We start from the raw sequence: 23580 nt of genomic DNA on the forward strand, positions 1-23580 counted from the left end.
ACGGCATGCGTCAGCTCTATCCACATGTTTACCTTCTTAAAAATTACAGTGACTTGCTGTTTGTGCATTTCAGACCTCTAGAAATGAACCAGCCCACAAGTTACAGACCAAGAGATAATTTGAGTTACAGCTGACTGAAGTTATTTCGGAACGGTCTTTTAGTTATTCGCATACCACAATGACACAAAAGCACCTGGAAAACTGTGACCATGGGCTCGGGCCTCAAGCATGTGGCAATGACGTACGGTCTATGTCGTGCAGTTCAAAATCAAACAACCTCATCTTAAAAAGTACATCTCGTAAAACAAGACCGCCAAACATCCAAAACGTCTCCTAAACATAAAGCCACAAGATCCCTTTCTGATCAGGTCGGGCTCTCGGCTAACAGCTGGATTAGTCATCCAGACCTCACTGCAATGAAAGATCTGGACCATGTTGGACAATCCTGAGGGAGGTATACATTTCAAGTGCTGTCAGTGCCTTTAGAGAAGACTGATGTGTGTGTAAATAATTCCTCACTGTGCTTCTGCAACATCCTTAGAGTCTTTGACAGATGTCTTTCCATGAGAGAGAAAAAGTGGCTACCAATGTACCAATCTGGATTTCAATATGATTTCATTGTAATTTCCATCTTACAAAAATGGTCTGGAAGTCAAGGAGCTTTTAAGTTCAGTGACAGAATATTTGAGCTTTAGCAGAAATCCTAAACCCTCTTAAATGGTTTGACGAATGTAATTTTCTTTCCCGTGTTGATACCTAAAACAGGACATGGCACATTTCTCAATCATTCCTGAACTGGAGAGGTATATTGATATGCCCTCTGCTGGACACTGGAGAATGTGCAGATGAGACGAGGCCCAAAAAAAAGTTCACAGCCAACTTAAAATGAACCCTGCCATCACCAATCATCTACATGTCAAGAAACAAGCAATAAGCCATCATACTGAAGTAAAATGTGTTTGCTAGCATTGAGTCAATATTGCAAAGCTGGTTAAGTCCAGTGAGGAATGACCCATTCCTCTCTCTGACCCAAATTATGTTTCTGTTCAAAAGGAAGCATCTATGTTTTAGTTATGGCCTTATTAATAAGCAAATTTTTAAAAACAATCCACAAAGCCCCTGAAGACATTTCTGACTGAATACTGTCATGCCTTTTATTAACACTCACCTAGGTAGGGGATGCAGGGAGCCATTTTGAGGGACCTGGTGTACTCTCTCATACGGTTGTAATTCTCTTCCTTTGACGTCAGAAAGTCAAGCTTCTCAAAGGTGGCCTTGTCCTTTCGACTGATCAACTGTTAAGAACAGAAAGCAAACAAGAAACAAATAGTTCATTCAATCAGCAAATTAGCAACACCTAATGGCTAATTCTAAGTGTGAAATATAAATCAGAGGTATTTAAAGTCTGAGTGAAGGATAGGAACAAAAAAGGGAATGAATTCAAGTATAAACAAAAATACTGATCTTTTTTTTAATGTTAGTGTTTGTTAATGTCTGTTAATTAATTTAAATAAAGATTTAAAAAAGATGATACATATTTAAATTAATATCAATCTAAAATGTATTTAAATTTATTCAAAGTCATCACTAAGAAAACATTTCCAGTTATGCATTTGAATAAATTGAATATATTTTTATGTATTAATTATTATTTTTACTTGGCAAATGTATCATCTTCTTATAATATTTGAATGAATTAATAGAGGTATCTGAGATGAAAAACATTTGCCAATAATTATATTAATATTGATTATTTTATTATTTTGAATGAGTGTTAAACTAATAATAACAATAATAATTATTATATTAAAAAAAAAAATTATCTCAGCTCTGCCTCATTCACTTAAATAAACTGCCTTTGAAAAATAAACAGAGTTACTCCAGTTGGCCACTAACTTTAGTAGGGGGACTTGGGGAGGCGCAGTTTTGTGAATTTTGTCAGAGGGGAACCCCATTCAGTCTTCTGATCTAAATAAAGCTGTCTGCAAATATGATAAATATGAAAAACAAGAAAACCTATTGGGAGACTAATGAAAAAAGTTCCCAGAGCTCAAACTACAAACATATGCTATCGGCACTGGGCATATTTCTCATTTATGGAAAGCACATGATCACATGAAACAGGCTCAGTGTCTAGAAGGTCTTTATGAGTGGCATAAATTCACCCAACGCTTCCTTGCACCACATGTGCTATTGAAAAACATCAGTAGGGATGACCATGTGCAAAACCCCTGTTAGGATTAACGAAAAGCTCATTAACTAAAAAATTCCATCACCCATGGCTTTATCACATCAAGTGCTGCACAAAGTACTTCAACATGTTCCTCTGGTATTAGACAAATACACATACTACTATCCAGTCTGTTCACACTTTCGTAGGTTTAGTCAGAGAGGAGATTTTGTTCAAACAATGTAAGCAACAGTTGCTGAAAGCACACTGTTGGCGGATGAACTTCTACCAGTCTCCAGAGGTGAAAATCATTTCATCAGTCATGCACTTTTTAATCTTCACATCTTGTTAAAAACAGTGCGTATAATAGTATAATACAATCCACGTCTTCTAGCATAATGTTAGATTGTGTTACTCTTTTAAAATGTTTTTTAGTTTCTTTAGACTAAAAAGGTTGGTAGGAAATAGTAAACATTTTAATTGTAATATAAAATTTTGAGTGAAGTGCATTATCTAAATATCTCTCTTCCATACAATGAAAGTGATGGTGACCAGAGACTGACAAGCTCCAAAAAAGACAAAACAAACAAACAAACAATTTCACTTTCATTGAAAAAAATCCAGCAAGGAATACCTTAAATTCCCAAAGAAGTAAAGTCATGTGGATTACGAAAGACATGGCGGTGAGTAAATGATGACAGAATTTTCATTTTTGTGTGAACTATTCTGAAACGAAACAAAACAAAACAAAAAATACATGAAGGTGAGTAAATGATGACATAGTTTTCAGTTTTGGGTGAACTACTCTAAATTATGAAACAGAAAAAAAAAATTCTACCTTACATGTATGAAAGGGTATTGATAGTTGATATAGATAGTTGATCGGTATATTGATATATCATGCTGACAAAATTCATAAACACTGAGTGACTGTGACAGATTATACTAGTCGAGCCGAGTTGCTCCAATCAGCATGACTTTTGGATACATTTAATTTACAACAGCTTCATACTCAAGCAATACAGTTAGGGAGCGGAAAGCATTTAGATGTTGGCCTAAAATTTACCTGAAGAATTTAATGAACCACAACTTGGATTCTTCTCCTTTGAACTTGCAACAGAGAAACAGAAATGTGATTTTTTCCCCCCTTCTTTTATTTGCCAAAGGAAGCAGTATGGATTTGATTTGATTTTAAACGGTGCTGAGATAATCCATGGCAGGGAAGTTAGATCACAATACCATCAATCAGGGACCCTGGTGTGGAAATAATAATATTATGACAAAGATTTGAAGAAGTACTGCAAGTTAAGTGAGACTGCTTATGATATTTTAAGGAAAAACTAATTACAAAGCTATTACAAATGATGAACAGGGATGGATAAATAAATTATAAGAGAACCAGCATATTTCAGTCAATGTGATTTCCATGTGTGTGTGTGTATGCGTGTACCATCTCAGTAGCTACTCTAGTCATTTTCTATCTGAGCTAGAGCAATCAAATGCCAAAACAAAAGCTTTTTCTGATCTTCATCAAGCCTCCATCACCCGCCACCACGACCACAGCAGCACACAAGTACTTGAGCGCCTGCCACACGGACATTACTCATTTCCATAGACACATACAGCGCTAAACAATCCCTCCGAGGGCGATGAAAGTGAGAGGATTCCTTCAACCACTAACATCTTCATTTTATTTTGCAGTAACACATGACTGACTTTGATTACAGTAGTTCATGAAGGCCATTACTGCGCTTTAGCAGTTAAAGCCTCCATACATCAAAAGCTGTAAAGACGGAGCAGCACTGAGCTCAGGGACACATTCGGAACAACTGCGGATGTGGTTCTTAGCTATCGGTGCAAAGTTAAAAAATATTGTATTTTTATTTATTTTAGAACTGGAAAAAGAGCGGAACAGGGGATCAATTTAAAGTAAATGGAAGTAGGAGAAAGAATTGTGCAAGAAAAAAAGGATGGGAAAAGAAATTAAACGGTAGTATGTGCTATGTTCCAATTCCATATAAAATTAATGGCCAACTGGTTTTATTGATTAGCCAAAGCCAAGTTTTGACTTGTATTTGGCAGTTGGCGAGTGTTGCAACACTGAGAGAATGCTGGGAGACATACTCTGGAATCAAGAGGCCATCTGTCTTCACTGTATATAAGCTCGCCCTTCTCCATCTCATCTCTTCACCAAAAGCTTTACATCTTTCCTTCTTTCAGTGAACATGCTCCCAAATTATTATTTTACTTCCCTTCTCCGGTATCTTTCCTCTTGACGTTTGTCTCATCTTAATACTCCCACACTGTATACAGTGGGCTCTCAAAGTCTGAGACTTCTACTGAAAATTATGCATTTATTTTGCATAATTTATCATGAATCATATTATAGGAATAACAATAAGCAGAATAAATAAATTAATGTGTTCAAAAGATTTGAAGGGGAGTAAATGACAAAATAATTTGAATTTTTGGGGGTAAATAAATAAATAAATAATGCATTGAATAACCATTTATGTTAAAAGTAAAATAAAATAGAAATCCACAAAATTCCCCAAACACCACAAGTATGCCTCAAACCTGATCATGTTATCCAAAATGATTTGAGATGATCTAAAAAGCATTTGAATGTCTTTACAAAGAATCACATGATTAATGTCACAAAACTATTTAATTAGTGACCAACAAATAGTGCCGAATTATTCATTTATTTTTTACAATTAATGTCATAACCTGAGCTTTCCTTTGTTTATTTTTTTTTCAAAATTCTAAAACTTTGATTATATCTGCTCTAGGTAAACCAATTCAAGATTTTTCAAGTGATCTAAGACTTATGAACCCCACTATATGCATTACTATTTACGTTTAATGTTTACTTCTTGACTGACAGGCAGCATTCATTGCATAAAGCAGAACAGACTTATAAACCTAAAAGTGCTGAAAATAATGATAAAGTCATTTCAAATCTGTATCTTCGTATATAACGTGCTCCAAAATGTATACCAGCAAGCACCGTATTCGTCCTAATTCATTGCATGCCTACTGGGAAATCAGCAGTTAATCTTCAAATAAGTGGAAACATGGCCTTGAAGTCAAGCGGTTCAGAAATTGGCTGGAACAAATGACATAAAGAATTACTCACTCCGGTCTGTGCCATGGGCAGTGAAACATAAACCATTTGCACAGCAAGACCGAAAACAGTCATTATAGTCAGGCAGAACCGTCAGCAAATACATGCAAGTGCCTTTTCATATGAACAGGACAACAGATGAAATGCTTCAATCTATAATTAAAACCGAACCATAGTTCAAATGTGCAGATTTTCTCAAATACAAGCTTCAGGGTTCTGGGACGCATGGAAAATAAACCTCTTAAAACAGGGCTGCAATGAATCAGAATTTATCCCTGTAGATGGTGTGCAGGCACAGAGTGTCTGGCAATGTGACATGCCTGTCTTTAGTAAGACTTGAAGCATTATGTGATGCAAAGAACACTGATTAAGGTCTGTGACCTGGCATTGATCCATCTGGACCTGATAGTACTCATAACAATTGTGTGATTGTATGAACTGGTGTGACTGTAACACAAAGAAAGTTTTTGCAAATGCGTGAAATAAAAAAAAATCAATAATTCAGCCACAATGCAGAAAAAAAAAAAAAAGGACAGCAAGGGAGCGGTTATACTCTAAAACAGACACACACACTCAAATACACACTCATTCACACATACTCACACACACACACACACTCTCTCTCTCTCACACACACACACAGACTCTCTCTCTCTCTCTCTCTCTCTCTCTCTCTCTCTCTCTTTCTCACACAGACACACAAATTAAATGGTATGTTGTAACAATATGGCAAAACTGGGCCAGAGAACTCAAATAAGATGTTGAAATCAGGTTAAACTCTGATAAAGCATTCCTGTTTATTTTTGTTAAATTTTTATAGAATTTTGATGTTATGTGTAACAAAATGTCTTTATCCTTGTTCAGGTTTGACTGTAGTAAAATTAATGTGAAAACTGACACTTCAAATCAACATTAAAAAAATGTAAACCTAAAAAGTAGTCTTTCATAATGTCTAAATATATATCCAAATCCACAACTTAATAAAAAATAAGTGTTTATGTCTACAAAACAACTAGAGAATTTATAAGCCTTTTTATTTAGAGCTATATAGGAACCTAGTGGTTACACCAGGGCAATACGCATTTCTTTTTTTATTCCCACCAGATAAAAAATTGGATTTTAATATCATTGTCTCAATTTTAACAAGAAATACAGTTTTAATTGAAATGTACCATACAAAAATAGATGTCAACGTGTCAAATTTACGCACACATGAATGGCCAGACCCAAGGTTTCCCAGCAGGACAGTGCCCAGAGCATCACCCTCCCTTCACAAGCTGGTCGTCATCCCACAGTGCATCCTAGAGCCATCACTCCCCCAGGTAAAGGGTGCACACGTACATGACCGTCCATGCACACGTACACGGCCGACTCACCAGACCAGGCGACCTTTGTCCACTGCTTCAGGTCCAGTACTGGCGCTTGCGTGCCCATAGGCACTCTGATTGGTCTGTGGCTACGCAACCCCATATGCAGCAGAGTGTGATGCACTTGTCTTTTGTGATACATTAATCTCCTAACCATCATTAAAATTTTGTGTGACTTGTCCCTCGGTAAACTTTCTTTTGGCTCAGACCAGACGGGATTCCTTCGTGTCCCTTCTGCATTGATGAACCTTGGGCGCCAAACACCCTGTCGCCGGTTTGTGGTTTATCCCTCTCAGACCCACTGTTGGTAATTTCTCATCACTGCTGACCAGTAACAACCCACAAGTCTTGCCGTTTCAATCTGGCCCTTGCCAAAGTCGCTCAGATCTTTACAACTGCCCATTTCTCCTGCATCCAACACGTTGTTTAAGAGAACTGATTGTCTGCTTACCATCTAATCTACCCAGACCTTAATATGTGGCCATATAAGGAAATGATCAATAATATTCACTTCACTTGTGACTGATCATCTGTGTGTATAAAAATTGAGTGTTATGATATAAACAGAACCAATAGTAGCTTTTCCAGCATCAGGCCAAACCGCTCTCTTTGCTTAACCATTTCCATTCCGAGCCGATCCGGAACAGCCGTTACAGATATGGTTTCATTTTCCACTGTGGTGCTGATAAAAGAGCTTTTTGGAATATAATACAAATGTGTCAGTCGGTGCATTGGTAACGCAAGAGTTTACAGACGATGTGAGGTGTAAATAGTGACCGGCATTATGGAGGATGATCAGATATTTCTTTTAATTTCATTATTAATTTGTGTTTGTGTTGCTAAAACAGCACGCTTCGGCAGCTACAGAGAAACTGGTAGCCAGGCAACAGAAAAGTGACCAATCTTGAGAAGCGATGTCACAACGCATTCTACCAGCACGGTTTAGCACGGTTTAGCACGGTTAGCCGACCGTGCTGAGAATTCCGGGCCGAGAGTGGTTTGTAATCGTGCTGTGGCTCAAGTGGAAATATAACTGGAACCATTCCTTACCGTTCTTATAACTTTTCGGCCTGATCAATGAAATACACTGATAAATTGAACAAACCTTGTTATCAAATATAATATTAAATAAATTACTTTATTAGACAGAATACTATGTATTATATATATTTCACTATGTTATTGTCAAAATTCCCCTGTGGCAAAGCTAAATACATGGCAAGGAAGTTGAGCTTGTGGTATCTGACAAACGGCCCTGCCGCAGTTACTTCTAAACAACATGCTCCCTCTTTTTCCATCTTTTCTCAATTTGCAGAAGTGCTGTGGCCAAATGTGGAATGTTAACTCTGGAAGCTGCGTGCATCTCATCATTAAGGTCCCCAAGTGAGTCTGAACTCTCTCTACCACTGACATCTCTCAACAAAAGAAGTAATAGTATCTGAAAGAAGTGGCATATCTGCCATAAAAATTAAGAAGCTTTTAATGTTTTTTTTAAAGATATGCTGAGCTCCTACAGCTAAAATATTGATTGAGCAGGAACAAAAATTCTTTCAATAATAATTATTTATACTGTAAATGTTGATTAAATGCATTTTGTTTTCTACAAGTATCCTAATGTACCCAGCTAATTAAGCTGTAGCCTACTCAATGAGGGCTGGTTGTAAGTGTTGTAAGTACAGCATATAGAGTTTAGTCCTTCTATTTTTCCCCTCAAGAAAATAGGTCAAAAGGTTTTGGACCTAAAACTGGGGTAATGCGAATACTTATAAATATATTTAAACATTAAACTAGGTCTCAGAAACAGTCCTTTCAAAATTTTCCAAGCCACTTAAATGTTCAAAAGGGGGTCCGATTATTTCACTGTCCTCATGCATTCAGACGGTCTTCTCATCTGCATCTCTGCAAATAAAATCAAGGGAAATCCAAGAGCACTAGGGCTCCCAGGAGAAATAGACACAAACACTGCATTGTCAGCTAAATTATAAAGCAGCAGAAAGGCAAGCATTTGGTGGTTATACACAATAAATCCCCTGTAAGTCAACAGAATATTAAATGAGATCCCCCGCCTAAACAAAATAGTATGGAAAATTCCTCTAGTATGTGCTGCAGAGGCTATGATACTCTAATACTATATCACAAATTTTAAAAAGTTCAGAATTTATGTTCATAATCAGTATATCACTACTAAACAAAAAATTTGTATGCAAGCTATATTTATCATACTTAAAAAACTTTTATTTTATGGCTTATACTTTATGAATTTCTATTTAAATACATATTATTTAAACTGTTGAATATATAAATGTACAGTAAATATATATAAAAAATAAAAAAATAAATTAAATTAAATTAAAATAAAATAAACCACCCAAACCTTGCATAGGTCTTGCTTACCGCCCAGGACTTGCTCAGTCTGAAGATGGGTGCGCTCTGAAGGGCTGAGACCACCGAAACCAGAGAGTGCAGGTTATTCAACTCAAGCAGTTTCTGTAAAAACATAGAAGACACCGTCTTAATAAACATAACCCACTTACATGACTTACGTAAGATAACTGTAGTCTTCATAGAAGTCAGGACCCAATAAATTAAAAGCCTTCTGAATTTCATAACCTCTGATGCTCTTTGCCCATTTTTGACTGAACAATTTTAAGGTCTGGTGTTTTTTTAAAAAATATATATATCTTTTACTTCATCCTAATGGTACAAAACCTGATAGTGACTGACTGACTGACGACTGACTGACTGACAATTCTGACTTTCTTTTTCCCTCACAATTCTGATTTATTTTCTCAGTATTGGGAGATATAAACTCCCAATACTGATTTTTTATTGTATTTTTTTTTTTTTACAATTTTGGAATTCATCCACTTCTCACAATTCTGACTTTATATCAGAACTCTGAGAAAAAAAAAAAGTAAGTATTATGAGATAAAAAGTCGCAATTACCTTTTATATTTTTTTATTCCATTGTGGAAACAAGCTTTGACATTTTTGTGCATTTTTTATAACAATAAAAAAAAAAAGTTATTTTTTTAAAATATGTTTTCTTCTTCATCAATAATCTGCCAAGTGTCATCTTTAAAAACAGACCAAACTTAAGTCAAGTCAAGTCAAGTCACATTTATTTATATAGCGCTTTTTACAATACAGATTGTTGCTCTGTGCTCCAAAACATTATATTTATGACCGCTTTAGTTGTAAATTTCATTTTCAAGTCTACACTCAAAAAGGTTAACAGGTAATAAATGGATTATAACTACTGTACAAATATCATTTAATACCATAAAATCCCCTAAAACACTAAATATGAAATAAAAAAAATTATCAAAATAGACCGTACATTCATTTCATTGAAAAAAAAAGGCCCTTTTGACCGGCATGCGAGAAGCACCAGTCAATGTACACTGATTTGTTTTATATTCATTTATATTCGGTCTTCACTCAATGTTTTCCGGTCTGGTCCTGTCACGCTAGTCTCATTCTTCTTCTTTTTTCTTCTAGGCTGACCTCTGTAAAGCACTGTTTCAACCACCTTTATGGAATAAAGGAAAGCAGCACTACTTTGTTTTTTTTTTAAGTCATTGGCTGATCTGCTGTATCCATTAGCGTAACCGTTAGCGTAGCCCACTCAGGCTAACTAGGGCACGTCCGCCGGTAGCAGGGTATGCAGCTCTTTCAGCTTTGGCAGGTAGAGCAGGGTGAGTGTTCAACCATAAGGAGTCATTCAGCGGGTTTCCTGTATCATGGTACATTGAGTTTCAGGAGAGCATGTAGGCTGATTGAATTCACAGCAGTCTGTGGCTCTCTGTTTGTGTGACTGTTGGCACGAACGACAAGATAAGCTTCTAAATAACTGCATGATGGTTTGGGGAATTTCTCAAGTATCATTTCAATAGAAATATTTCTTTTGAAATGTTTAAAATTGACGTTTTTTATGCCTTTATTAAAGCAAAATATCCTATCTAATAAGGACATGCAGAATAAAAACAGTCCAAACAAAATTTTAAGTGATAAACTCAAAAGCAATAAATTCCATGCTACTGTCGATTTAAAGATTCAGTAGAAAGTAATTTACTATGAACAATAGGAGTGGACTGGAAATATAAAACCACAACTTTTCATTTTAAAAAGTCATTTTTAAATGTAATTTTACAGTTCATTCACAACATTTGTTTTCAAGGCAACTCTGCTATCTGTAATAAATTACATTTTAAAAGCAATTACAAGACAGATGGAAAGTCAAATTTGCGTGAAATGATTTGAGAGAAGATATTAAGAATAGCAGTTATACTGAACTGTGTAGTTAATCACTTTCAGATGAGAAAATAGCTGTGATGAGAAATTACAGTATTTGGTTTATTTGTAACAGTGATGACATATTTGACACTACAGGCACTTTTGACACTATTTGATACTTTTTATATTCTCCCTGTGTTGTTTGTTATCGTCATTTGAAGATCATTAAGAAATCGAATGGCTCCGTCTTTCTAACAGTTGGAGGCAAAGGAAAAACTGACATACTGAAAGCTGTTTAAACAGTGTCTGAGATGAATCACAGTCAGATTAAGACCTTTTTATTGCTCCCATTCTCAATTCATGCCATAAACATGAATTACCACTCCTGTACAATCCCTCTACTCGTTCTCATTGGTCTAAAACAGAAGGCTTTAATCCATCAAGACTTGCATTACATCATTAAAATTGGCTATTGTTAAAAGACACGAAAACATTTATGTATAATGAATTTCTAATAACACAAGTTATAGTAACACCAGTGCCAAGGACAATTACCAGGATATCAAATGCAATTCAGATGTGAATACAAATATTAATAAATGTTTTACTGAACTTGATCAAAGTTATAGGGTTATATTTCTGCTGCCATGGCAACAAGCACAAATCAAAGAGAACTAATGATAAATAAAGTAACCAAGCTGCACTGTCTGAGGGAACAGTGAAAACCAAAGAATGTCTCACCTTGGCAATTTTGATGAAGTGGCCCAATATTTCTGCTCGAATTTTCAGTGTTTGAGCCGTCAATATCTCCCTCACTGCCCAGAAACTGACCTAAGAGAAGAAAAGGTCATATGTAAATTAGTGCTGTCAACGTTAACGCATGCGATACATTTGTGTCCAGTCTAACGCATTCAATTATTTAACGCAATCAACGCAGCATCCGATTTTTCAGTCATCCTTTGGCTAGCGTTACATTTTATGATCACGCTCTTATTCATGCAAATGCTTTTTTAAACCATTCAAGCGCGACAAGAAGAGGACGTGGTGCCTGTGAATGTCCTGACACACACACACACACACACACGATGCTATGGCAAGCCAAATTATTTATATATGAATATGAATTGAATATGAACCCTGGTCGGGCATCTGATTGCACACTGACCCGTCAAAGGCATGCGATTTGACAGCAAAATGCATGTCCTTGACGTGCGATTTGCCATAAAAACGCGCGTTCTTAACGTACGCTTCGGGGTCACGAAAAACGCGCGTCGGAAAAACACGTCCTCATCATGTGATTTGCTAGAAATATGCGCGTTCAACGTGCGCTTTGGAGCCACAGAAAACGCACGTTTTTGACAGTGACACTGGCCTCATGAAAATGGTGCCATTAAACAAGTATTTTAAATATACTGGGCCCTATCTTGCACCCAGCGCAATTGACTTTGTACACCGACGCACAGCAGACTTTTCCCTTGGCAGACGCACGTCGGTAAATTAGGGAATGAACTTGCGCTCCCGGGGGTGGTTCAGCGAAAAGAGGATGCGTGTTCCAACGCAAACGTACCCTGGTGCTATTTTGCAGTTCCAGAAAACAATTCCACCACAGACCAGGAAAAACCTAGTCTAAAGTCAGTGGTGCGTTCAGATGCTATTTTAAGGGCGCATGCTTGGCCATAATGTAGCGTGTGCACAACGCGCTTACACTTTGCTTCTCTCATCTACACACAGACGCAGCAGTTCCCATTTTTGCAAACCATACATAATTACAAGGAAAAATATTCCACATGAGGGAAATCATTGTGGTGTCCATGAAGATTTGAAAAAATAGGCAGAAATCTAGCTTACACATTTACCCAAATTATTATACGCCTGTTTAACCCAAGCTAATTTGTGTGGGTTTCTCCCATCCCCATACAATGTCACTTCTCTGTCTTTTACTGCCCTGACCAGAACGTTGGTATCCTCGGCTGTGAACCGCTCCTGGCAAATCCGCCGTTATCGGCCGTTATCAATCCGCCATGGAACAAACGCGCCTGCTTTTAAAGGGAATGTGAGATGATGCTCTGATTGGTTTATTTCACGTTACGCCCAAACCACACCTATGAGTAATGTAGCTACTTCAGACCAACCCATTTTAGATTTGCAGCGGGCGCAAGAGTCATTTCGAGATCCGCCCACAAAGTTACTTGCGTTTCGTGTTTCATACTTGCGTTTCAGATCGTTAAAATAGGGCCCACTGTCTTTATGTTGTTTCTACATTAATTTGGAGATAAAGTGTGAAATTATTACATTATAAAATATCTTAAAACATATAAAACTTAAGTGTTTTTAATCGCGATTAAATCACAGAAAAATGTGTGATTAATCTAGTTTTAAAAAATATATATCGATTGACCGCACTCAAGACAAGAACTGAGATCCATAATGCACTAGTAGGAATTCCCACAATAGTGGTCTCTGCACAATAGAGTTAGGAATCAGAACATTTATTTAAAACTACTTTAGTGAAGGCAGAGCCTGAAGGTTTACATCATTTATAGCTATATGTTATGTAATTGCTCTGCTGACAAATACCAAAAGTTCTCAGCAAACATAACTCAAAATGGACACAGACAGATTAACAATAAATAAATCATAAAAAATAAAGGAAATCTATCTAAATTTATGAGGAAAAAGGAGACAGTATTTCCTTATTCACAAGCTTGCCAGAAACCCTTTTTAGAATAAGACTAGGCAGCAAAACTGAATCTTTTCTCTTTCCTGGAAATATAAGACATTTGTTGTTAATGATGACATTAAAAAGACCGAAATGGCAAATGTAATTGCAGACCTCAAACGGCCACTTCCAAGACATTTAAGCTCTTTCAAAATGAAATGCCATGTAAATAAATCTCATATTCATTCCTATTGTATACTGACCTTCATAAGCCGATATTTATAGCCTTATTTTCAGAACTGGGGATAAAGAAAGTGTTGTGCATTTACAGTAAAGGGTGTGGGAATAGATGAACTGGTCAGGTCATTATAATATGTGTGTGTGTGTGTGTGTGTGTGTGTGTGTGTGTGTGTGTGTGTGTGTGTGTGTGTGTGTGTGTGTGTGTGTGTGTGTGTGTGTGTGTGTGTGTGTGTGTGTGTAGAAAGAGGACACAGGGACACAAGCCAATGCCACATTAACTAACAACCTAACGATGCCCGTCAAAATATAAACATAATTAAATTATATTATTATATGTGCATACTACATACTGTTATTGAACTTCTTACCAAATGTTATTACTTTGGTGTATACTGTATAGTTGGCATAGTCGTACCCACCATAGAGCGCCCCGAGGTCCAGACCTCTGTATTTTTCCAGGTGTATAATAAAATCAAAGAAGACGGGCTTTACTGTTGATGCTTTGCCTAACATGAATTCACGACCCTTTAGTTTTAACAGTCAAAAAGTGAGATGCAAGATGTAGCATATAATATTTGACAACTGTGTATAAATGTTAATATTCAAACGCAAACAACTCAACCAGAGCCATATCAGACATATTTAAGAACGCATGTGTGCATATTGTGAATTAATTTAATAAACTTAGTTACACTTTCCTGACTGCCTTCAATTTTCATCCTTAGACCTACACAAAAACATGGTAAAACATGTGACTTTGACATGCATTTATAGATTGGTAAGGACAGTCATATAGTCTATTAACATTTGCAAATAGATCAAATTTATGGTACTGGTACTGTGGAACTTTGGTAATTCTAAAACCCTGCGTATGGCCGTAATAGTTGGTGTGTGTATATATATATATATATATATATATATATATATTATATATACTGTAGTAGGAGTTGGAATATCAATACTTCTTATAAATTATGGCATTATGTTCACAGATGGTCCATAGCCGTTTAACTGTCAATGTCCAGGCAGCAGGACACTTGTCGTGCTTTTTAATGCCTTTCTTTTCCGATTACATATTTTAGTAATGATCATACATTAGGTATAATTTGAAAGCGTAAACACTCAAAATTCATCTAATCAAAACGGTTTTGGACATCGCGTTACCATGCAAACGGTACTTGAAACTTTTTAGCTTTTTGTATAAAACAAAAACAAAAAATTAGCTCAGTACATTTGCTTTACAGTAAACAAACTTGTTTTTTACACTTTCATTTTTTGAAGTGCTTTCACTTTTACAATGTCTTCTTTTAAAAGAGAACAACCTTAGGTCTGTATTCCAAAGCATTCATGAATTACAACCGTTTGAACCAGTTCAGATCTACTCCAAGTTTGTGCTCAAAGACCTGTCAATTTGATCAATATTGAAACATATTTAGGGAAATTGTTGTAGACTAGGTGGTTCTTGGATGTTGTTTTGATTTTTTCAAAAGATGGTGTTCTGTCTGAACATTTAAGATCCACTGTTGTTAAACAATAAAGTAATGCCTTTAATGTCCATGAGCGTGCCACTGTAGCAGATACCTAAAAGCTTTGAAATAGAAAGAGAAGTGTGGATGCCATTAGTCTGGAAAAAAAGGAGAAAAGGAGATGTTTCCAGTTCTATTTCTTGTATATTCTGTTATTTAAAGGAGTTAATGCAGCAGCTCCTGGATGAATTAACTATATGGACCAGCATTTGTCTATCTGAAGCACCTGTTTGCACTACAAAACTGTAATATCCAGTAAAGAGTTATCATGTTATTTAAAACAGCCAAAGCTGTGAACTCCATTAAGCGTGTACAAGTGGACACTATTACATTAAAAGTCTTATGTGTCTACATGAAATATTCTTTATCAGCGATACAGTGAGGTTTCTGAACACAACCCATGCCAAATCAGCAATGTCTGCAACTAGAATGCAGTGTCACAATAGATTATTCTCATCCCTCTTTAAATATAACGACGACACTTTGACCTCCATTATATGTTTTATTTCTGGTGGTGCTAATGGACCCAGGTCTTAAACCCTGGATAGGGCGATACATGAATACGAGTGCGCTCAACAGTAAATCCACCTCTGATCAGCAATTTTACACTCTATACCTCTTTTAACTGCTATAAATATGTCTTTCAAACTGCTATATAAGGAAACAACCCTGAGATCTTGTTGAAATGACCATTATATCAGGAAACTACCAGTGAAATGTTCAGTATTATCTAAATCACAAACAAAATACCTTAAAATTGCATTTCCTTGTGCCAGAATTACACATACAGCAGGATGTTAGTCTAGCAAGCACCAAGTTTAGCAAACAGGGAATTAATATTGCAGTGAAGTTAAGCGTGTAATAAATAATCTTACAGTGCACCTGTTGGCTACGATGACAAGTGCAGATTTGCTTACCTGGTTAAATCTCCGTGTGAAGGCCACAACGTTGGGTGAAAGGCTGTGCTTCTCTTTCTTGTTCCATCCACAGCTCGCCAGCTCCTAAACAAACAAATAGTCAATTAAACCTTTCAACAGTGTTGTAATATTTAAGTCTAAGATGTGCGAGTGACATAAAACTGCAATGTCATTTTATCTACATTACCATTCAAAAGTTTGGGGCCAGAAAAGCTTCTTTTTTTTTTTTGAAAGAAGTCTCTTATGCTGCATTTATTTGATTCAAGTTAAAACAGTAATATTGTGAAATATTATTACAATTTAAACCCAATGTTTTCTATTTTATTATACATTTTGAAATACATTAATGTAATGTATTAGTGTGATGCAAAGCTGAAATTTCAGCATCATTACTTCAGTCTTCAGTGTCACGTGATCTTTCAGAAATCATACTAATATGCTGATCTGGTGCTCAAGAAACAGTTATTAACAGGACATTATCATCACAGTTTAAAACAGCTGTGCTGTTTTATATCATTGTGGAAACCATGATTATGCATTTATTTATTTATTTTGATAAATAGAAAGTTCAAAAGAACAGTATTTATTTCAAATAGATTTTTTTATAACAATGTAAAAGTTTTTACTTTCTCTTTTGATCAATTTAATGCATAATTCGTTGAGCATAAGACTGTCCGACTAAGAAAGGCATAAAAAGTAAAATACTATACACACACTAGTTAAAGCACCACAATTTTTACCCTTTTAGCATTAGTGAAATTTACTACACATTTGACCATACTTTATTTGTTATAGGCCTTTGTTACAGGCTTATTTAGAAATTCTTTCTAAGTGAATTATAGGAATATAACGTTTTGTAGAATAGAAGAGAAAAGAATGCACAAAACAAAACACACCCACTGCCTTCATCTCTTTGACATAAAAAGATTTGCATGGGGACTTTATATGCTTCTACGCCTCCTTAGGTTCACAGAGCTATGAATACTAACACTTTTATAGTATCGTGCAGACTAAGAGCAGATGGAAACATTCGAAGGCATTTCAGTTTCGACATGGACTGAGTGGAGTGGAGTTTCCATGTGAATAAGCAGCTCAGTCTGGGTACATTACCTTACCAAAATAATTTTGGGTCTGTTTGCTAAGTCATCACTTAAAGCCGCACATTTTGTTGGATTGAACAGACAGGGAGTGGGACATAAGAAGTCTTGTTTGGTTATATACTACCATTCAAATTTTTGGGTTCAATAAGATAGTATTTTGTTTTATACTTAAAGAAAAAAGAAAAAGAAAAAAAGTATACTTTTATGCAGCAAGGATGCATTTAAGTAAAAAAAAGAAAAGAAAACATGGACATGGACAAACAGTTGTCTACAGGAAACAATACTTGACAAAGACACATGGCAAACATGAGGGCTAAAATACACAGACTAATGATAAGACAAGGGACACCTGTGAACAATGAACAGACGATTGAACAATGAACAGATGATTAACCAATGACAAGACACATGGCAGGATCACATGACAAACAGGGAATCACATGACAGACATGGAAACATGACATGAACAAACCCAAAACGTGACAGTACGCTGTTGCAAAATATTTCTATTTTAAATAGATTAATACTATCATATGAAGAATCCTGGAAAAAAGGGTTCACGGTTTCCCGATTAAGCAGCACAAATGTTTTCTACATTGATAATAAGAGATGTGTCTTAAACATCAAAGAAATTGACCATCAAAGAGCATAAGCATATTCAAATTATTTCTGAAGGATCATGTGACACTAAAGAGAAATAAATTACATCTTAAAATTACATTTTATAATACAAATAATAGAAACATTTATTTTAAATTGTAATAATATTTCAATATTATTTTGATCAAATAAATGATAGAATTCAAGAACATTAGAAAATTGTACTGACCTCAAATTTTGATTAGTAGTGTATATTAGTTGTACATTTAAAATATTATTTTGCACCCAAAACAGTCATATTTCAGTTTTTCCATGATCATTTTCCTACCTTCTCTCTGACCCTAAGAATAATTTTATTTGATATATTTCTTTTTGCTGCTGGCCCTTTAAGAAACACCCCTACAATTAACTCCTACACGTAGATGTTATAACTACACCATTCATCACATATACTTTAATTGCTCCATCCTTCAATAACAGCCTCTTTGCAGAGTCAGCGTTACATTGTGACAGGATCACCAAACAATCCCACTGAAATATAACTGAAATGATCCCTTGTTAAAAATAAACTTTAGAGCGGCATGTGCCATATACTGTATACAGCACAAAGATTAATGAATTATGCTTCATTTTTCTCTTATATCACTAGTTCCACTTATGATGCAAAGTCTACAAACTTTCTGACTATCATTTCTTTAAAATGTCTGTAGCCAAAGAAAAGCTGTCTGCTCACACAGCACTAAAAATGTAGAGGTTCTAGAACCGACGTACATCTGAAATCTATTAATCCAGATGTCCATGTCAACTTCACGAACATCTCCTTTTAGAATCCGCAATAATCCCTGAAGCATGCAGCTGAAACATTGATGAATGAAAGTATGTGCATGTGGTCGAACGCAAAAATGTACTTATACTAGTATTTCCACAGGCCAATGGAACTTACAGGCAAACGGCTCAACAATAACAAGACCACTTACATTGTTAAATATGTCAGGGTCGGAAAGACTGAGTGTAACGGACGGGTCCTGACTTAGTGGCTGAGGAGGTCAAACTCAGCATTTTTAAAATTAGCTCTTTTCCAGTGGGAACTTCTGCTGTAGGGATATTAATTCAATGTGTTTCACACTCTAGTCCTCTTCAGAGAAGGAATACCATCATAGATATTTTGTTACTTTTTATAAAATCTATCAACTGAGAAATCTATGTGCGCAGAAAGCTGCCGCAATGCAAACATGTCTAAAGGAATGAAGGGGGAAGATTCATCTTGACATAAATCAAGTTCATACTCCACAAATCAAATAATTTCCCTCAACACCAATTAAAACCACTTTGAGTCAAGAAATGACATTTTTCAGCAATAAAACCATTGGCAACACCTTGTGTACAAGAAGATAAACATGATAGCGCTGTCAGCTGTAGAAAAAAATTACATTTTCACCCGTGACTGAAGAGACTCTAGAGGGAGGATGAGGTAAAATACTTATTTGCTGTTCCCAATCTAGACTAATGTTTTGGTGCCAAATATCCACACATTCAAACTGCATAAAAAGCAGCTAGGCCTTTTTAAGTATCCTTTCATTTAGATGGTTTTTAGATGGTACAGGGAGAAGAGCAATAACAGCGTGTTGCTGGAAATACATGTTATTAAATAAATCTCAATTAATTTAGTGAATTGTATTATGCTGCCACATCTGTCAAACTTTAAAACTTGTACCCAAAATGAACATAAAAAAATGGCTACACTTGATTTGAATGTGTCTTAGTTTCACTGTAATTTTACATATACTGAGTAATATTAAGTAACTACATGTACTTACTATAGGGTTAGGATTAGGGTTTGGTTTAGTTTAGTTGCATGTATTTATGCATAATTTATAGTTATTACTATAGTAACTACATGTAACAATGATACTTTAAAATAAAGTGTTATCCAATTATTTTTCTCTGTTACTCAACTACAAACCTGACACAAGGTCTCAAATTAGCTAGCAACTACTGAGTGACAGCTTCATTAAAAGGCAGCTGTGGTTGCCAGGCAAATGTAGTAAAAATTCAATAAAAAAGTAAACATTCACAGAACAACCTGTAAATATTACAGTTAAAAAAAATTTAATAAAATAAAAATAAAAGTAAACCCTACAGCCTTTTTCTGATGAGCTAGCAAGACCATGTTGCTACTTAAACTGTATTTTTACATGACATCTACCATGTACTGGTGGTAGAGAGAAAACCACATAATGAATCAAGGTTCATTACAAGTTGCTTTTTAAATAAAACGGCAAAAAAAAATTAATAATGGAAACCCAGTTACTGTTAACCAATAAACAGGTTTTTACTCTCACATTTTAACAGTCTTTTACAGTTAAAGTGTATTGCTAGAAAACAAATCCAAACAAATTTAGATTTTAAATATGTATACAGACTGAGTTGCAAAAATATACACTACCGTTCAAAAGTTAGGGTGATTTTCTAATGTATTTGATAGTAGTCTTACCATGGCTGCATTTATTATGTAGCCTATTTTTTCCTGAGATGGCAACACTGAATTACACAAGTCTTCATTGTCACATGTTCCAACAGAAATAATTCTACTATGTTGATTTAGAGCTCAATATATATTTCTTATTATCACAAATGTTGAATTAATTTTTTTTTATGATTCTTTCATGAACAGAAATTTCAAAAGAACAGCATTTATTTGAGATAGAAATCTTTTGAAACACTGTAAAATGTCTACACTGTCACCTTTGATCAACGTATCCCTGCTGAATAAAAGTATTAATTTATTCCCCCTTATACTTACTGGGAGTATAATTAAATATAAAAAATAAACCTGATTTTGATTAAGCAAGCACTGAAGTTTCTGGCCCTTTTTTGTCTCCTATTCATGAAATCCAAATTCTCCACAGACCAAACCAACCACACAGCAATGGTTGCTGAGAACTCATAACGCTACCTAATAATGTGGCTACGTGGAAAAACAATAAATAACAATAAACCCACGGTCTTTTTAAATGGATCCATTCTGGAATATCTGTGGCTGTCAGTGAGAAATGATTCCAACAAGAGAACTCAAATCCACACTGACTCACAGAGATGATGTCATGTTAACTAAGGCCTGCAAAGATGTAGGTCAATCACCATCCAACTTTAACACTCACATCACTCAAGCTAATTCATTCTCTGGATAAAGTTTACACAACCCTAACTCATTCTTACTAAATGTTAAGATCCATGGGCTAATTTCTCTGAAAAAGGCCAGAGATTCACACCAAGGTCACAATGAATGGAAACCAAATGATTCCAGACTTCACGTTAAGAAAAGTAGCTTGGTTAAGACTAATTGGCAAACAGACTGCCAAATCATTCTCTGCTCAAGCATTACGCCATCACTGGGTAGACTGTCTACACGGCAGTGACCTGAAAGAAGCCTGGCTAATATTTCTTCATGATAAAATGGTAAAACTGTTTTCTCACCATACTCATATAAACCCTAAAATGTGAGTCAGACTATCCAATTGTTCATGTTACGTAGTCTTTTCATCTGACATTCCACAATTAATGTCTTTGACCATGTGATGCAATTGGTTTCCAGTTTAATTATATGTTTTTTTATTTTAAAAATAAATATTAGATTTAGTTGGTTTTAAGTATTTTAATCCAATTTGATTAAGATAATATTAATTATTATTATTATTATTATTAGAATAATTTTTAGACATCCTACAGCCCCCTTTCCTGAGTTTCCTGAGGCTCCTAGTGGTTCCCGGTCCCCCTGGTTGAGAACCACTGATCTAAGGGCATTTATAGCCTGAAAATATGTAGGCATTTTTGGGTAATAATCTTCATTCTGTCATAATTTTGTGAAAGAATGAATATACATATTCATTACACAGATTCATATGTTATTGGTAGTGCCTCTCTGTTTGCTTTATATATTCCCAAACCTGCCACACAACCATAGACCACGGCAAGATAACATATGAATACTAAACACTTATGTTATGAATAACATCTAACCTGCTAAATGCCCAAATGTAAAAGTCAATGAAAATGTATCACACTGAAAACGTTCTATACAAAACTTTCAGAAAACTGAAAAGTGCCGTGGCAGACCTGTTTTTATTACCTGTGGAAAAACTTCTCACTGATCCTGGTCCAAATCTATCATAACTGTTATGAGCACCTTTTCATCTTCAAATAAAATGTTAACTAAGGAAAGTACTGAGGGCTCTGTAACTGCAGAGGATAGGCTCTGGTTAAAGTAATGGAAGAATGTGGAGCTAGATTCTGTGGGTACTGTGGTCTTTGTGTGTGTGTGTGTGTGTGTGTGTGTGTGTGTGTGTGTGTGTGTGTGTGTGTGTGTGTGTGTGTGTGTGTGTGTGTGTGTGTGTGTGACACTGCAATAGTGCCACGTCACACTAATCTGTAGCACCAGAGAGCACATGAGATCAGTTCACAGCTGTGAGGCTCATGTGGCTTGATAAACACAGAGGATGTGTATTTAGTTGCCATAGATATCTGTCTCACCTCAGGCTGTATCGCTTTGAATACAGGAGCATCCATCAAAGTGATCTGACTCTGCAAAATAAAAGCTACAATGTTAAACTGACAACAATTTCAAGCTTCAAAAGGGTAGCTCACTCAAAAATAAAACATATTTAATCATTTAATCATCTCAAATTGTTCCAAGCCTGTATGACTTTTTTTCGTGTGTACAACACAAAATGAGATGTTTAGCAGAACGTCCAGGCAGCTCTTTTCCATACAGTAAGAGCAGATGGATACCAGTGTCAGCTGTGGTCACCATTTCAATGAATGGGAAAAAGTAAATAATAATAATTGTTGGGTGAAATATTACATTAACATTTAAAATTACATTGCAGGGCACTTAAAAGATGCAGCAAGTAATTTTTAGCATTTTGACTTGCAAGTTTTCGTGAAGTTTTCACTCTTGTGAATGTACAGTTATAAATATAATTGTACAAAAGTGCTATTGACTTTTTTTTAGGGGCGTTTTCTTTTTTTGCAGTGGAAAAGGTTACTTAATGCACCTTTGTTAGAGCATACTGGGTTTCTATAAATATAAAAAGAGCCATATAAAATGAATAGGTAATTAAATACTTGCCTTGAGTCGACTATAATTATGGGATGGAAAGTTGAAATTTAATAACTAGGCCATTGTGCACTTAAAGTCAGAGTCGGAATTGACATGAATAAGTGAGCAAAGGTCTGATAATAAATGCTGATAAAGTCAGAGTCGGAATTGACATGAATAAGTGAGCAAAGGTCTGATAATAAATGCTGATAAAGTCTGACAAGTATTTAAATGAATAAATAAATAAATAAATAATAATAACTGAAATGTGTTGCCCTAGTTTCAAATAACTGCAGTTTCCATGTCAAACCCTCACTGAGTGGCACAAAAATGAGTTTTATTTTTTCAAACTTATCTCAGATAAATGTCAACTATCAACTAGTGTTAAAATCAACCAAAAGTAATGCATTTTTTTCCTAAAACCCTAAACTCAAACCATCTACCTGGATTTTAAGTATAATTTTAAAACAACATTCGACCTCAAAAGACACTGAACAGAAGCTTTGTGTGAGGAACAGACTGAAGTTTAGGTTTATATTA

General features: G+C 35.5%; 1 protein-coding gene across 1 annotated transcript in view; it reads right to left on the reverse strand.

Annotated features, from left to right (window-relative positions):
* Nucleotides 1–23580, reverse strand: part of ralgps1 (Ral GEF with PH domain and SH3 binding motif 1) — a 108492-nt gene that overhangs the window by 69046 nt on the left and 15866 nt on the right. The window contains exons 5-9 of the mRNA XM_082187988.1: nt 22473–22523; nt 16243–16326; nt 11642–11731; nt 9059–9151; nt 1169–1295 (exon numbers count right to left, since the gene is read on the reverse strand). Coding sequence (XP_082044114.1) covers nt 1169–1295; nt 9059–9151; nt 11642–11731; nt 16243–16326; nt 22473–22523 — 445 coding nt within the window. The remainder of the gene's footprint in view (nt 1–1168; nt 1296–9058; nt 9152–11641; nt 11732–16242; nt 16327–22472; nt 22524–23580) is intronic.

Source organism: Leuciscus leuciscus (assembly GCF_965113295.1).
Source record: "Leuciscus leuciscus genome assembly, chromosome: 13".
In the NCBI taxonomy this organism is placed as follows: domain Eukaryota; kingdom Metazoa; phylum Chordata; class Actinopteri; order Cypriniformes; family Leuciscidae; genus Leuciscus; species Leuciscus leuciscus.